This window comes from Salmo salar, chromosome 25 (assembly GCF_965601325.2).
Source record: "Salmo salar chromosome 25, fSalSal1, whole genome shotgun sequence".
In the NCBI taxonomy this organism is placed as follows: Eukaryota; Metazoa; Chordata; class Actinopteri; order Salmoniformes; family Salmonidae; genus Salmo; species Salmo salar.
Genome location: NC_138315.1, coordinates 49,350,909 through 49,368,997, shown reverse-complemented (window position 1 = coordinate 49,368,997; position 18,089 = coordinate 49,350,909). Strand labels below are relative to the sequence as shown.

The 18,089-nt window shown below is 40.4% G+C and overlaps 1 protein-coding gene across 2 annotated transcripts in view; it reads left to right on the top strand.

The window, feature by feature from the left end:
• Positions 1 to 1,449: 1,449 nt before the first annotated feature.
• The window catches only part of LOC106586889 (interferon-induced GTP-binding protein Mx), a 54,114-nt gene continuing 37,474 nt past the window's right edge, over positions 1,450 to 18,089 (top strand). The window contains exons 1-11 of one of the 2 annotated variants that reach the window (XM_082969194.1): positions 1,450 to 1,600; positions 4,260 to 4,294; positions 4,651 to 4,832; positions 5,393 to 5,527; positions 13,337 to 13,491; positions 13,857 to 13,995; positions 14,078 to 14,276; positions 14,786 to 14,864; positions 15,456 to 15,578; positions 16,166 to 16,298; positions 16,459 to 16,617. In XM_082969194.1, coding sequence (XP_082825320.1) covers positions 1,553 to 1,600; positions 4,260 to 4,294; positions 4,651 to 4,832; positions 5,393 to 5,527; positions 13,337 to 13,491; positions 13,857 to 13,995; positions 14,078 to 14,276; positions 14,786 to 14,864; positions 15,456 to 15,578; positions 16,166 to 16,298; positions 16,459 to 16,617 — 1,387 coding nt within the window. In that variant the 5' untranslated portion in view covers positions 1,450 to 1,552. The remainder of the gene's footprint in view (positions 1,601 to 4,259; positions 4,295 to 4,650; positions 4,833 to 5,392; positions 5,528 to 13,336; positions 13,492 to 13,856; positions 13,996 to 14,077; positions 14,277 to 14,785; positions 14,865 to 15,455; positions 15,579 to 16,165; positions 16,299 to 16,458; positions 16,618 to 18,089) is intronic. The other variant, XM_082969195.1, reaches the window with a different exon arrangement.

Genomic DNA, 18,089 nt, shown 5'->3' with positions numbered 1-18,089 from the left:
TCAACCAGCTTCATGAGGAATGCTTTTCCAACAGTCTTGAAGGAGTTCCCACATATGCTGAGCACTTGTTGGCTGCTTTTCCTTCACTCTGTGGTCCAACTCATCCCAAAAAATCTCAAATGGGTTGAGGTCGGGTGATTGTTGAGGCCTGGTCATCTGATGCAGCACTCCATTACTCTCCTTGGTCAAATAGCCCTTACACAGCCTGGAGTTGTGTTTTGGGTAATTGTCCTGTTGAAAAACAAATGGTAGTCCCACAAAGCGTAAACCAGATGGGATGACGTATCGCTGCAGAATGCTGTGGTAGCCATACTGGTTAAGTGTCTTGAAATCTAAATAAATCATAGACAGTGTCACCAGCAAAGCACCCCCACACCATCACAACTCCTCCTCCATGCTTCACGGTGGTAACCACCGGAGATCATCTGTTCACCTACTATGCGTCTCACAAAAACACAAATTTGGACTAATCAGACCAAAGGAAATATTTCCATTGCTCGTGTTTCTTGGTCTCTTATTATTGGCTTCCTTTAGTAGTTGTTTCTTTCCAGCAATTCGACCATGAAGGCCTGATTCACGCAATCTTCTCTGAACAGTTGATTTTGAGATATGTCTGTTACTTGAACTCTGTGAAGTATTTATTTGGGCTGTAATCTGAGGTGCAATTAACACGAATTAACATATCCTCTGCAGCAGATGGTAACTCTGAGTCTTCCTTTCCTGTGGTGGTTCTCATGAAAGCCAGTTTCATCATAGCGCTTGATGTTTTTTTGCGACTGCACTTGAAGAAACTTTTGAAGTTCTTGAAATTTTCCGGATTGACTGTCCTCCATGTCTTAAAGTAATAATGGACAGTCATTTTTCTTTGCTTATTTAAAGGCTCCCCAGTGGCACAGCGGTCTAAGGCACTTCATCTCAGTGATAGAGGCGTCACTACAGACCCTGGATTGATCCCGGGCTGTATCACAACTGGCCGTGATTGAGAGTTCCATCGGGCGGCGCACAATTAGCCCAGCGTTGTCCGGGTTTAGGGGAAGGTTTGTCCGGGTTCTTAACTGACTTGCCTAGGTAAATAAAGGTTAAATACAATTTTTAGCTGTCTTGCCACAGTATGGACTTGGTATTTTACCAAATAGGGCTATCTTCTGTATACCACCCCTACCTTGTGACAACACAACTGACTGGCTCAAATGTGTTAAGATGCAAAAAAAATGCACAAAATAAGGTCAGGGTTCCATAGCCACATTCAGAACAGCAGAAACTGGATCAGAAACACGACCAGGTGGAATAGGAACAGGGACAGCCAGCTACCACCCAGGACACCATCGCGGCCTGTGGAAAAGTATTTTTCGCAGGCCCTCCTACAACCAAGTAGTCAGAGGATAATCAAGTCATTATCAAAAACTCTTATCAGTTTTGTTCATAGGCTAATGATTTACTGCAATTGTGATCAAATGATCAAACGCTTTCACTTTTACTTTAAATGCGTTCTATAAAAGCTGCAAGATTTGAGCTGTAGACCACTGTACAAGAAGAGCCTAAAACAACTGAAATGACTCAACAAGCAACCTGCCTGCCCGAAAGCATCCATTCCTTAAAGGTAATTCTACATGTATGTCAATCTCCAGGAGGACTACATCTGTAGCTCTGTCCATTGTATTAATATACCACTGTACCATTCCATTGTATTACTATACCACTGTACCATTCCATTGTATTACTATACCACTGCACCATTCCATTGTGTTCCTATACCACTGTACCATTCCATTGTATTATAAGACATGTTGCTCATTCAAGGCCCCACACGGGAGTCTTTCAATGGTGAACACCTTATGCCATACAAATTAAATTAAATGTTTAACGGATTTCATTTTCTGAAAATTGTCTATGAGCAAACTAAATTGGTAAAGTACATTTAAAATACTATAGTGACTTTAGTTCAACCTAATCAATATATTTTAGCCTCTTGGGAAGGCTATGTTGGTTTCTAGCTTGAGTTTGAAATACTTGCTATATTAGAAGTTATAGGTTACATGAATGAGGAATATATATGCTGGTGTCAATGGAGAGTGGATAAGAGCCATGGGGCCTGAAGAGTTACTAGGTAAGGGAAAAATTAATCACATGGTTACGTCACTGATAAGGGTGGATAGCTGTGGACTAGTGATGAATGGGGGCCGAGGTCAGGTCACATGAAGTGGGAAGGAACAGTTTATTACCCACATCACTTAACTTCCTTTCTAGCAACAAATATGTCATGTTTAGAGTGAAGGAGGAGACTCTGTCTAAAGGGGGGTATAAATACTGGTGCTGGTGGGAACATGTCTTGGTCTTTTCAGCTGTTGGACCCATTGGGTGAATAAAGTTGGTTTTAGCTTTTCCTAGTTGTCCGTCAGTTTTAACTCTGTTTATTTAGAACCTAACAGCTAAAAGATGCATCCGGGGTTCTGTGAAGGCCAGTCAAGTTCTTCCACACTGATCTCGACTAACCATTTCTGTATGGACCTCGCTTTGTGCACGGGGTTATTGTCATGCTGAAACTGGAAAGAGCCCTCCCCAAACTTTTGCTACAAATTTGGAAACACAGAATCGTCTAGAATGTAATTGTATGCTGTAGCGTTAAGATTTCCCTTCACTGGAACTAAGGGGCCTAGCCCGAACCATGAAAAACAGCCCCAGACCATTATTCCTCCTCCACCAACCTTTACAGTTGGCGCTATGCATTGGGGCAGGTAGCGTTCTCCTGGCATCCGCTAAACCTAGATTCGTCCATCGGACTGCTAGATGGCAAAGCTTGATTCATCACTCCAGAGAACGCATTTCCACTGCTCCATAGTCCAATGGTGGTCCAATGCTACCACTTTGCAGGCTGAGCTGTTGTTGCTTCCACTTCACCAAAGCAGCTGTCATGGTAGTTTATCTTATCTCTCCGGAATGACGTATCCACTCACTGACACTCCCGGCAGGTCTGAGGCGTGTCCCTCTCTGCTCCGTTTTAGTCAGAGTGTGGGCTAACCTGAGCCACGTCTAACGGAGCCCTTGCACACAGTTTAACCTCTGTCTCCCAGGAGCAATCAGCAAGCGGAGTTAGCATCCCATCCTCGTCGCCAACTGTCGTGGTAATTCTAACCAAAAGGACAGAGGCTGTATTCTTCAAATCAACTTTTTACAAGATTTACAAAAATGAAGCAATCAATAGCAACCAACCAGCAGTGCATTGTTAGGAAAGCCCAATGAACAGAGTTGTCTCTCTCCTCTTATAGAAAAAGTACAACCTATTTTGTCTACGTGGCAGTTTAGCAGATGGGTGGAAACAGGGACGGAACATGGTGTGTAAAAGCTGATTTAGCTTGTCTGTGCAGATTAAGATACCTGACGTTGCCACCATTGTCTGTTCCTTCCTTCATGTTTCCACCCATCTACGTTCCTGTAGATTGTTAAAACAGGATGTCACATACTGAGGTTGCACCTAAAAGGCTCTTATCTGTACGCCCGGACTTATGACTAAGTCACATAAAAGAGTCCTGTATCAGCAAAAAATACTAACAAATAACAATGGACAATACTCAGGGTAAAAACAGCAAAGTTCGGTCTAATTAAACAGTATAGTAGGTAATTGAATAATTTCCTCCAAACAGCATTTACAGTTGACCGGGGGCAGCTTTAGAAGGGCTGAAATTTGACAAACTGACTTGTTGGAAAAGTGGCATCTTATGACTGTGCCACATTGAAAGTCACTGAGCTCTTCAGTAAGGCCATTCTTCTGCCAATGTTTTGTCTATGTAGATTACTTGGCTGTGTGCTTGATTTTATACACCTGTCAGCAATGGGTGTGAATGAAATAGCCAAATCCACTAATTTGATGGGGTGTCCACAAACTTCTGTATATATAGTGCACCAAGTTATAATCCAATAGACATTGACCTAGGGGATAAATACATTCTAATCTAATAGTCTAGTCTAATCTTTAACATCATAAAAGGACTTGAATGATTCAGTTACTACCCTATACATTTTTACAAGTTTCTCATCTAGCAACTCAACAGTAGGAAGTTGTTCTTAATGTTTGGTATACCCAGTGTATTACAGTTGGCAAATTCTAAGCTTCTGATCTGGGCATGTGAGACTGTATCTCCTCTTATTTTATAGTGATGTTATGATTTAGATCATAATAACTTCAGTTCAAAATGCAGATGCATTGCTGTTATTCTGTATTTTCATCTAAATGGTTTAGCTTTCATTCTCTTTTATTTCAGCGGAAGAGAGACCTGTCTTATGACGATGGACCGAGGTGGGACAGCATTACTTCAGTAAAATGCATCCATTTTCCACTTGTTATTGCACCGTTGCAGTGCTACTCTGTACTACACTGTACCACAATACTATGATCCTAATATTCTCAATTTTATGGTGATGGTGATTATTTATACAGTTGTGATTATTTATGCAGTAAATAGTGGGACATTTTGTTACACATGGTGTAGTATTAACATTTTTGGGACATACATTTTCTCATCACATGTAGTTCAAATGATAGTAAGCTACTAACTATAAAAACTGTGTCAAATAATGAATTTTGCCATGCATGTCTATCAACAAATTTACCATTCATAATGGCATTGTTTTTTACCCCTGACATTCCATCAGGATGTTCCAAGACCAGCTGGCGGAGAAGGTCCGGCCCTTCATAGACTTAATAGATGACATGAGATCCATAGGGATAGATAAGGAGCTGCCACTGCCAACCATTGCTGTGGTGGGAGACCAGAGTTCAGGAAAAAGCTCTGTGCTTGAGACCCTTTCTGGGGTGTCGCTGCCCAGAGGGACTGGTGAGAATCTGTATTGTTTCCTGAACATACAAAAAAATATTAAAATCAATATTAGCATTTTAAATATCATTCCAAATCACCCAAACTCTCTGAAAGTGATTGTGGAACTTAGACATAATTTGGGCATTGACTCGTTTTTGTGGTGAAAATTCTGAAGTTGGCGATTGATGCCAGTGGCTAGGTAAACAACCCTGAAGCAGGTTTTCACATTATCCTTGTCCATAGACGGGGTCAGGAAACAGTCATAACAATAGGACCACAGAGACACGGACATTACAGAAATGTTTAGAACCTTCAAATTAACCTGGTAACCACAGAAAAACCTTTCAGAAAATGTTAACTGTACATGAGTTTTCTAACCTTTTATTCAGACACTGTAAATGTCTGACGTGCTTTCAGAACATTAGAGCAACCTTGTTGTCTGTAGCCTGCAGAAGTTATATATTTACCATGAAATTCATGTCCCGGTCCGTTGTTGACTCTACTGTCATATTGATTGTTGTATTGATTGTTCTGTAATACAGTATAATGATCTGTCATTGGTACTTCCTTGTTTCCAGGTATTGTCACCAGGTGCCCACTGCTACTTCAACTCTGTAATGACAGGACAGTGAAATGGGAGGCTGTCATCTCATACAGAGATAAAGTCAATGAATTTGACGAACCTTCAGAAGTCGTGAGACATGTTGAACAAGGTCAGATGGGAACGAACACAGACACAAACACACAGACATATTATTCTACACTGTACATTAACCTGTGGAGGCTCCTCAGAGGAGGAAGGGGAGGACCATCCTCCTCTTTACATTTCAGATTGATTTAAATACTGAAACATTTAAAAAGTTATATTTTTTAAATAAATATATGCTAAATATATTCACATCACCAAATATTTGATTAAAACACACTGTTTTACAATGAAGGTCTACAGTAGCCTCAACACCACTCTGTAGAGTAGCAACATTGTATAGCCGGAGGATCTTCCTCTTGGTACATTGACTTCAATACAAAATCTAGGAAGCTCGTGGTTCTCACCCGCTTCCATAGACTTACACAGTAATTATGACAACTTCTGGAGGACGTCCTTCAACCTATCAGAGCTCTTGTAACATAAACTGACAAGTTGTCCACCCAATCAAAGGATCAGAGAATTAATCTAGTACAGAAAGCATAAGCTACAGCTAGCTAGCACTGCAATACATAACATGTGGTGAGTAGGTTACCCAAATAGAGAGAAAGACAATAGGAGCAGTTTTGAACTATTTAAAAAACTATAAATATTATTAAGGAGCAGCAGGAGAGAGAGAGAGAGCTAGCTAGCTATAATTCATATTTCTTTAACTTTCACCTACTTAGCTAGCTAAGTTATCTAGCTAGTTTAGGCTACTCAGACACCAGGCTCAAACAGAGAGGGACACTATGTTAGCTAGCTGGCTATGGCTATCAAACAAAGGAACTCTTCCAAGTCAAGGTAACATTTAGGTCACCTTCCGGAGACACCTGAAACCCCACCTCTTTAAGGAATACCTGGGATAGGATAAAGTAATCCTTCTAACCCCCCCCCCCCCTAAAAGATTTAGATGCACTATTGTAAAGTGGTTGTTCCACTGGATATCATAAGGTGAATGCACCAATTTGTAAGTCGCTCAGGATAAGAGCGTCTGCTAAATGACTTAAATGTAAAAATGTAAATGTAAATTGTTAGCCACTGGGCCCCGCCGGTGTAACTGCTAAACGGCTTGCTGCTGACTGAACACTGTACTGCATGATTGTAGCAGGTTTACTAACGTGTTAGCTCTAGTAGCTATGTTGACTATGATGATATAATATGGTGACAACAATGTAGGCTGTGTATAGCGGTGATATGAAGGTTTTGCTTGGAAAGGTTTTTTCGTCTGGTCACAGACAGCTGATGTGTTGTGCACTGAAGTCCACAAGGGAAAAGGTGAGAGGAGGGATTAGCTATACAGTGATCAAAGGGATCATGCTGTTTCTATTTGACTGCTATGAAAGTGAACTGTGATTGCGTGTGATCAGGCGTGTATTCATTCCACCAATTCTGTTTAAAGATGTTTCTTATAAGGAAGCAAATGGAATGAAACAAGGATAAACATACCTGAATTTGTCCAATAGAAACTGTCGTCTAACGTTTTGGTGACCCCTTCCTGTTCTCATCCCGTTAACGGGATTGATTTTGACAACAGCCAGTGGAAAATCAGAGCGCCAAATTTAAAACAGCTAAAATCTCATAATTCCATTTTTTCAACTCAACTATTTTACACCATTTTAAAGATAAACTTCTCGTTAATCTAACCACATTGTCCGATTTCAAAAAGGCTTTACGGCGAAAGCATAAAATTAGATTATGTTAGGACATAAACTTCACAAGAAACACCATACAGCCATTTTCAAAGCAACTAGATGCATCACAAAAACCCAAAACACAGCTAAATGAAGCACTAACCTTTGACGATCTTCATCAGATGACACTCCTAGGACATTATGTTAGACAATACATGTATGTTTTGTTCGATAAAGTTCATATTTATATCCAAAAACAGCATTTTACATTGGCGCATAATGTCGAGAAATGTTTTCCCTCCAAACCTTCTGGTGAATGAGCACAATGAGCACACATAGTACGTAAATTCTCATCGTAAACATTGATCAATATAGAAGTGTTATGCACAGAATTATAGATACACTTCTCATAAATGTAACCGCTTTGTCAGATTTCAAAAAAGGTTCACGGCGAAAGCACAATTTGCAATAATCTGAGTACAGCCCAGATGACACTAACAACTAGCAAAAAGAAACCCGCCATCTTGGAGTCAATAAAACTAAGAAATTACACTATAAATATTCACTTACCTTTGATTATCTTCATCAGAAGGCACTCCCAGAAATCCCAGCTCCACAATAAATGTTCGATAAAGTTCATATATATTTCCAAATAATCAATTTTGTTCACGCGTTAGGTCAGGGGTGTCAAACTCATTTTAGCTCAGTGGCCACATGGAGGAAAATCTATTCCCAAGTGGGCCGGACCGGTAAAATCATGGTATATATAACTTAACCTCTATGGGCTAGGTGGGACGCTAGCGTGCCACCCGTGGTGCACTCCATCAACAGCAGGTGCATTTCAAGAGCGGCAAATTTGAATCCAAATAAATGTCAAAATTCAAATTTTCAAAAATACAACTATTTTACACCATTTGAAAGATAAACATCTCCTTAATCTAACCACGTTTTACGATTTCAAAAAGGTTTTACGGCGAAAGCATACATTTAGAGTATGTTAGGACAGTACATTTACAAGAGTTGTGTGTAATGTTTTGTCAAGTCAAAGACAGGGTCACCAAAACCATAAAACCAGCTAAAATTATGCACTAACCTTTTACAATCTCCATCAGATGACACTCCTAGGACATTATGTTAGACAATGCATGCATTTTTAGTTCTATCAAGTTCATATTTATATCCAAAAACAGCGTTTTACTATGGCATTGATGTTGAGGAAATCGTTTCCCTCCAATAACCGGCAGTCAAGTCAGCGTCACAAATTAAATAATTAAAATTAGAAAACATTGGTAAAATATTATATTGTCATTTAAAGAATTATAGATTTACATCTCTTGAACGCAATCAACTTGCCAGATTTAAAAATAACCTTACTGGGAAATCACACTTTGCAATAATCTGAGCACTGCGCCCAGAAAAATACGCGTTGCGATACAGACTAGACGTCATGTTGGGGAGATCTAAAATCGAAAATACTATGTAAATAATCCATTACCTTTGATTCTCTTCATCAGATGTCACTTCCAGGTATCACAGGTCCATAACGAATGTAGTTTTGTTCAAAAAAGCTCATCATTTATGTCCAAAAATCTCCGTCTTGTTAGCACATGATCTAAGCCAGCCGGACTTCTCGTCATGAACGAGGGGAAAAAATATATTTCCGTTCGTTCAAACATGTCAAACGTTGTATAGCATAAATCATTAGGGCCTTTTTTAACCAGAACATGAATAATATTCAAGGTGGACGAATGCATACTCTTTTATAACGTATTGGAACGAGGGTACCCAACATGAACTCGCGCGCCAGGTGTCTAATGGGACATCATCGTTCCATGGCTCTTGTTCGGTCAGATCTCCCTCCAGAAGACTCAAAACACTTTGTAAAGGCTGGTGACATCTAGTGGAAGCAATAGGAAGTGCCCAAATATTCCTAAGCCCCTGTGTTTTTCAATGGGATAGGTTTAAAGTCAATACAACACATCAGGTATCCACTTCCTGTCAGAAAATGTCTCAGGGTTTTGCCTGCCAAATGAGTTCTGTTATACTCACAGACACCATTCAAACAGTTTTAGAAACTTTAGAGTGTTTTCTATCCATATATAATAAGTATATGCATATTCTAGTTACTGGGTAGGATTAGTAACCAGATTAAATCGGGTACATTTTTTTTATCCAGACGTGCAAATGCTGCCCCCTAGCCCTAACAGGTTAAAAACAACAACTTCAGATTGTTTTCTTTGTTTTAATACGATCAACATAAAACATAAAGCTGGAGCCTGAGGACAGTGTGTCCACAATAGTACAAGCACAACATCACTATTAATCATAAAACACCTCAAGTTTATTTGAAAATTCTAAAGAAAAAGAACGCACAAACACACAATGCCTCAGTGATTCACAGAAGTATATCACAGATCTATATCAGGGTGTCTCATGCAGCACTTTAAGTGGGGTTGCATAGTTTATTTATCCTGATACCTGGCATCTTTTAGCTTTCACCAGCGCATCAATATCAGGCGTCACATCCTGAGTGGCAGCCAACTTCAGGATGTGATTCAAGTGCTTGTGCGTGAGCCTTGAGCCCAGCTTTGTTTTATTTATGCTCATTACAGAGAAAACTTGCTCACAAAGATATGTGGTTCCAAACATGCACAACAGTTTTGCAGCGAGGGCTGTCAAGTTGGGGTAACCTGGCAAGAGATTCTGATAAAATGTGTCCAAGCCAGGTGCGGCAAATTTGCCCTTCATATCCGAGTCACACTGCAAGTCTATTATTTCAAGTTGGATGCTGATGGGCAGATCAGAGGGATTCACGGTGAATGGCGAGCAAAAAATGTTGAAGTCTTTCTCCAGTTCACCAAAAATCTGAAAGCGTTGCTCAAACTCCCGTAACAGTCCCGTTATTTTATCTTTGAACCGCTTCATGTCTGCCACATGTTGGGTCGCGCACACATTTTTCAGACAGGGGAAGTGAGCTGCATCACCACCGGCGAGTTGCGTCTCCCACAATGACAGCTTCAACTTGAAAGAACGTATGCTGTCATAATACTGCGTGACGACTTTGTTGCGCCCTTGCAGCTGTTTGTTCAAGTTATTCAGGTGCTCTGTAACATCCACCATAAATGCAAGGTCCTGCATTCATTCTGCGGAATGAAATTCTAACACTGGTTTGCCCTTTTCTTCCATGAACTGTTCAATTTCTCGTAAATCAAAGAAACGCCTAAGCACAGCACCTCGGCTGAACTATCTTACCTCAGTGTGGTATGGCAGGCCATAGATGTGGTCTTTCTCTCTGAGAAGGCTGTCAAACTGACGGTGATTCAGGCTTCTGGATCGGATGAAATTAACAGTTTGGATGACCACCTTCATGACGTTATCCATCTTTAATGACTTGCAACACAAAGCCTCCTGGTGCAAAATACAGTGAAAAGTCCAAAAATCACGTCCTCCATTTGCAGATTGCACTTTCTCTCTGAACTTTGTCACAAGGCCTGCTTTTTTCCCGATTATTGAGGGCGCACCATCTGTAGCCAGGCTGACAGCGCGGGACCAGTCCACTCCGACCCTGTCCAGCGCGCCGACGAGTGCGGTGAAAATATCAGCTGCTGTCGTTGTATCTGTCATCGGCACCAACTCCACGAACTCCTCGGTGACGGTCAATGTGTCATCAACTCCGCGGATGAAAATGGCCAGTTGTGCAACATCTGTAATGTCCGTGCTTTCATCAATTGCAACTGAAAACCCAATAAATGACTTTACTTTTTGCTTCAACTGGCTGTCCAAATCCACTGAAAGATCGGAAATCCTGTCTGCAACTGTGTTTCTTGTCAGGCTGATATTTGCAAAAGCCTGGCGCTTTTCAGGGCACACAATCTCCGCTGCCTTCATCATGCATGTTTTTACAAATTCACCCTCACTAAATGGTTTTGAAGCCACTGCGATTTCATTACAAATGAGGTAGCTAGCTTTCACTGCAGCGTCACTGATGTCTCGGCTGTGAGTAAACACAGACCGCTGTTTCTTCAGACCCGCCAACAGTTCATTCACCTTCTCTCTTCTCCGCTGTCCTTGAAAGTTGTCATATTTGTTGGCATGAAGACTCACATAGTGGCGACGAAGGTTATACTCTTTCAGCACTGCAACATGCTGTGAACACACCAAACATACAGCTTTCCCATTCAATTCCATGAATAAATAGGAGGATGACAATTTTTCTTGGAACACTCTGCACTCTGCGTCCACTTTTCTCTTTTTTGACAGAGACATATTGGGGCAATGAGGGTGCCAAAGCACATAATGTTAAAAGTAGAAGCTGTAATAAATATCGCGGGCAAAACAAAGTAGCTCATCCAGACTGGCTGCACTTGCTTGACCTACTTGCTCTGCTCCGGTATAAACAGTTTGCTTGCTTAACACAATTGCTGTTGCGCCATCCAGTGGACGCAATTGGAACAGCAGTTTATTTTATTGAAAAATTGCAGCTCATTTTTATACTTTACAAAATCATCTCGCGGGCCGGATTAAACCCCTTTGCGGGCCTGATCCGGCAAGCGGGCCGGACGTTTGACACCCCTGCGTTAGGTTCACTATCCAAATCCACCATGCGCGTGCTTACTTAGTCCAGAAAAAAGTCAAAAAAGTTATACTACAGTTTGTAGAAACATGTCAAACGATGTATAGAATCAATCTTTAGGTTGTTTTTATCATATACCTTGAATACAATTCCAACCGGACCTATCCGTTCTCTTTAGGAGTGAATATGAGCTCGCTCCCAAGTCCTTGCGCGTGACTGAGCCCATGCCTTATAATGGGACACCTACTTCCTTCGGCTGTTATTCGCATCAAATTCACCATAGAATCTTCAAGCACCGTTCTAAAGACTGCTGACATCTAGTGGAAGCTTTAGGAAGTGTAAAATGAACCCTAACTCACTGTATACAGTCAAGGCAATCACTTGAATACACTACAACCTCAGATTTTCCACTTCCTGCTTGACTTTTTCTCAGGTTTTTGCCTGCCATATGAGTTCTGTTATACTCACAGACACCATTCAAACAGTTTTAGAAACTTCAGAGTGTTTTCTATCCAAAGCTACTAATAATATGCATATTCCAGTTTCTGGGACAGAGTAGTAATCTGTTTAAATTGGGTACGTTTTTCATCCGGCCATGAAAATACTGCCCCCTAGCCCTATTAAATGTTGGACTAAATGATTACACCCTAGATCAGCTAGATGCAGGCAAGTGTGTGCAAGGAGGTATTGAATGTGTCAATGTCTGTCACCTTGATTACTAAAAAATGCACCTGCGTTGTGTGAGCGGACCAAGTAATTTGATGTTGTTTAAAAGCGGAAAGGTGGAATAAACGAGTCAGGAGTATGTTTTCTTAATTGAACAAAGTTCTCTATTGATGTATTTCATTTCACTCAAACACTCACTCCAACACAATCAATGATGATCTCCCAAGGAAAACATAAATCTTCTTCTTTACATGAAAAAGGAACACCAGATGAGTATCTTTAAACTATAACATAAATCACGGAAGTGTCACTGTCTTAATGATTCGTTCGTGGATAGCTCCCCTCTCGTGGTGGCCATCCCCCAGAGGTGGTTTGTCTTCTTCCTCTTTTCGTCTTCCGAAAGGAATGTATTCTCCTTTGGAGGAGCAACACTCTTTTCTTTCTTTTCCCCCCCTCACTGCCGGTTCCCTCCTATCTCTTGTAGGGGAAAGAGAATAGCTCATTAGTACCATCAGCTGTGCTTAATTGCCTCTGATCACCTTTGCTCACATGCCCTCTGGTGGTCCTTCCACAGTTGTAAACTTTCATTCATAGGCTAGGTCGTAGCAACCTCATGATGGGTATAGGGAACATTTTAGTATGATGTAGTAGCCTAAACCTATGAATGTTACATTGAACTGGGTGAATGGAATATGAATGATAGTCATCCAATAGGCAGTAATAGAAATAAGGTCATGCTCATAAAACAAATAATTGTCCTCCCTTATCTTAAACGGCACATACTGCCATTGACATTGACGTATCTATTATCATTTAATGTGGAAAAGTTTGTATGGTGTTTACCATAAACAACTACAGAATATATATTATAATAAGAAGAGTTCTGTCGGGGTATAAGACAGACAAACAAACAAATTATGGACACATCTGTTATTTAATCAATATTTTCCCATTGATTTAACAGCTCAGAACGCGTTAGCTGGAAAGGGAGTGGGGATATGTGAAGATCTGATCACTCTAAAGATCACATCCTCCACGGTGTGTGACCTCAGTCTGATTGACTTACCAGGGATCACCAGGGTGGCTGTGAAAGGACAACCAGATGACATTGGAGCCCAAGTAAGTCTGACGTTAGAGTGTATAGCTTTTGGACTTTGTCCAGTACGTTGTTTGGTTATCTCATGACTCTTGGTTCTCATCTTATGATTCACTAAGGATTCATTGTTTTAGCAAGGTGTACAGACTTTATACCATAATTGCTAGCAAGGTACACGTAGCTATGATGGTTGATTCTGGTGAAAGGTACTTGAAATGTGTTGACTTTGAAGAAGGTTTAGCTTCAGAACCATAAAGAACAGAGTGTCCCACACAGGGCGATATCACGGGAACAAGCAGTCTGATACCATCTCGTAGATTAATCAAATAACTCGGTCAAAGGCTTGCATCCTGACTGCTTCGTCACATTCCTCTTCCTTTTTTACTAGATCAAGAATCTAATTTCGAAATTCATAAAGAATAAGAGAACCATTATTTTGGTCGTGGTACCATGTAATGTTGACATAGCAACAACAGAGGTCCTGAAAATGGCACAAGAAGTGGATCCTGAAGGCACAAGAACTCTGGGTAAAGAAATGATGTAGAATCATGTATTTTTATAGGGTTTTTATATTAGCAGTTATCATAATGCTTTTAATTTGTCTTCAAGCCATTCTGACAAAGCCAGACCTGATAGACCCGGGAGCAGAGAAGAATGTGTTGGAAATTGTCCACAATAAAGTAGTCTTTCTCAATATGGGCTATGTCATTGTGAAATGTCGTGGTCAGAAGCAAATTGATGAAAACATGTCAATAACTGGTGCGATTGAGGAGGAGTTGGAATTCTTCCGAAATCATGAGCACTTCAGGTAAAATGTGTTCTTGCCATGTGTTAAGTGAACTTGCATCTTTGTTTTCGATGGCTTCACATCTGAAAAATGTTCAGTGCCTCAAACTGTAGCTTACAGGACCTAATGTTTAAAAAAAATTATCTCTCCCACATATCCTTTGAGAGTAGTTCGATTTAGAATTGATGAATGTTATTTTCTTATTGCTCCCTCCCCTCCCTTCTCTTACATTTCTGCGTATTGTACTTTTTAACATTCAAAATTAAATAGCTAAATGATCTTTGGTATATTCATAATGAAAAATTCCATATTTTAGCTCAGCTCATTCACTAGCTTAAACAGACTGATTTTGATGGGGATTTTGTATTATGTTAATTAGATATCCCTGGGGGCATGACCATTGTAGGCCAAGGGTTAACTGACCTTTGCATTTTACATTTTTGATAAAAAAATATAGGTGTAAAATGTGTTGGCCAGTTTTTGGGATGAAACACTGTGTTTGTTATATTTCTCTCCCTTTCAATGTAAAGATCCCTCTTGCGTGAGGAGAAGGCAACCACCAAGTGCCTAGCCACTAAGCTCAGCAATGCCCTGGTCAATCAGATCAAGGTTAGTCCAACCACATACCCTCCAGTTATCTGTTCCTCCTACACCCAGTGCACACTGGTGTTAGGTTCTTATTTTTCAGAGTAAGTAATTCACGGACACTAGAGAAGCTTTAACCAAGTTTATTTCTTCCCAAAGGATCTGTACAGCTGTAATTAAGACAGCAAAACATTTCTCACCATCACAGTTATATACATCCCACTTAACACACTCCTCCTTCTCTCCAATCCTGACATCTTATGGTTCTACAGGAAGAAGGTAACAGGATACTAAACCCTGATTACTCCCTTAAGGGGATCTGACCTCACCTCCTGACCTCAACCCCTCCTTCCCCTAATCCACAGATATCCATCTGTCTCCCCTATATCAACACGTTGCTCTCCTCCCTTCCACCCAACACTTTCAAAGCTATCTGTCTTTCTACAGAGAACCATTAACTACTGACATAAAACCCAGTCTCTTCCACTCCTTCTATTCTAGGCTTCTTCTCTGTCATTTATTTAATATCTCAATGTTCAAGGTTTAGCCGATTCCAACACTGGAAAACATGTGGTCTGGTATCTATTAACTTGTTGTATGTTTGCTCCTGGTCAGAAATATCTGCCCAAGATTTCAGAAAAGATCAAGGAGAAGCTGGGGCATGTAAAGCATTCGTTGAGTCAAATAGAGAGCGGGCCTCCCCTGGAACCTGCAGAGAAGAGGAAGTACCTCATTCAGGTGAGCACATCTTTCACCTTTCCATCTTTTAGCTTCGTAAACTTCTTCTTTTGTACAACATTTCTATAAACATGTATGATGTAGGGTTGGAAGCCATACTGCTGCACAGTAGTCCAGGTGTGTTATTGTCATGGTTTGGTAAATTGTCAGGATAATGTCCTATAGAGAATTTGGGCGATGGTTCCTGGTGTAATGGTTCATTACCATGATGGTTCATCAGCTCTGTTGCACATCCTCTGCCATTTGGATTGGTCAGATTTGCAACACAAGTGTAAGAGTAGACGTACTGTCCAGAAAGATAAATAAAACAGCATTAAAATGTTCTCCACACTCCCACTTCCTCCACTCTCCTTCCTTAATATCCAAATGATTATGTTTGTCACCAGGTTAAACAATACTTTGCCATGACAGCTGATTTTACAAAAACACTTGGACAAGCCACTGTAAGATAGTTCTTGTTTATTATCTGTAGAGGACATAAGGATAGATGGGTCTTGTGGAGCCATTTCATTAAACAGTAATCTAAAAGGACTAAATATGAAACATTTAAACAGGTATGTTTTATTGTGTTATGTTTCCTTCTTCAGGTCATAACAGAGTTCAATGAGCAGATTACCCAACTGTCCAAAGGGGATATTATCGTTGAGGAGAATCTATTTGAGCTCATGGGAAAGGAATTTGCAGAGTGGATGAAATGTTTGGAAAATGCCAAATCAAATTGCAGGTTCAATTTTGAATAGCCCGAGTGTAACCAATAAATATTTATGTTTCCAAATATCCCTAATATTTACTGATATAATTATTATACTACTAATAGTTATGTCATACAACAGTGATTATAATCTCCAATAAATTATCAACATTGTTTTCCTGAATTTAGACCACGAAGTAGTGCAACAAGTGGTGGATGAATATGATCAGAAGCACAGGGGAAGTGAGCTGCCAGGATTCAGTAACTACAGGGTATTTCAACGTGTTGTTCAGAAACTAGTGGCTGAACTTAAGAGACCAGCTATGATGACACTACAGAAAATCAAAGGTAAGTGACCAAAAGCCCTAGGTTTGATGTGATTTTCCAAAAGCCCCTTTATTGAACATCATGCATGGGTCTCTATGGTTGTAATGACAAGACAAACATGCCTATTATATTAAGCAGTAAGCACCCAAGAAAGCAGGTATTGCTGAATCACACCACCATCCACATTGTCAGGGCTGTAGTGGAACGGATCAAGAGCATTAAGTTCCTCGGTGTCCAAATCACTAATGTCCACACACATGCGCACAGTCGTGAAGAAGGCGAGACAGCGCCTCTTCCCCCTCAGGAGGTTGAAAAACTTTGGCATGGGACCTCAAATCATCGAAAAAGTTATACAGCTGCACCATTGAGAGCATCTTGACTAACTGCATCACTGCTTGGTATGGCAAAAGCACCACCCTCAATCATATGGCTTTACAGAGGGTGGTGCGGAAAGCCCAGTATATCGCTGGGGCCGAGCTCCCTGCCATCCAGGACATCTATATCAGGAAGGCCCGGAAAATTGTTAAAGACCCCAGCCACCTAAGCCATAGACTGTTCTCTCTGCTTCTGCACGGCAAACAGCTCCCGAACAGCTTCTATCCGCAAGCCATGAGACTGCTAAATAGCTAACAAACTGGCTACCGGACTATCTGAGTTGACGACTTCATTTATTTCTGTGTATCGTTTTTCAACCACTCCACAAATGTATTATTAACAAACTATAGTTTTGGCATGTCGGTTAGGACATCTACTTTGTGCATGACACAAGTAATTTTTCCAACAATTGTTTAAAGACAGATTATTTCACTTATAATTCACTGTATTACAATTCCAGTGGGTCAGAAATTTACATACACAAAGTTGACTGTGCCTTTAACCTCTATGTGACCGGCGGGACGAATTCGTCCCACCTACGTAACATCCACTGCCAGCCTGTGGCGCGATTTTCAAAATCTTCAAAATCCTATTACTTCAATTTCTCAAACATATGACTATTTTACAGCCATTTAAAGATAAGACTCTCGTTAATCTAACCACACTGTCCGATTTCAAAAAGGCTTTACAACGAAAGCAAAACATTAGATTATGTCAGCAGAGTACCAAGCCAGAAATAATCAGACACCCATTTTTCAAGCCAGCATATAATGTCACCAAAACCCAGAAGACAGCTAAATGCAGCACTCACCTTTGATGATCTTCATCAGATGACAACCCTAGGACATTATGTTATACAATACATGCATGTTTTGTTCAATCAAGTTCATATTTATATCAAAAACCAGCTTTTTACATTAGCATGTGACGTTCAGAACTAGCATACCCCCCGCAAACTTACGGGGAATTCGCTAACATTTTACTAAATTACTCACGATAAACGTTCACAAAAAGCATAACAATTATTTTAAGAATTATAGATACAGACCTCCTCTATGCACTCGATATGTCCGATTTTAAAATAGCTTTTTGGTGAAAGCACATTTTGCAATATTCTA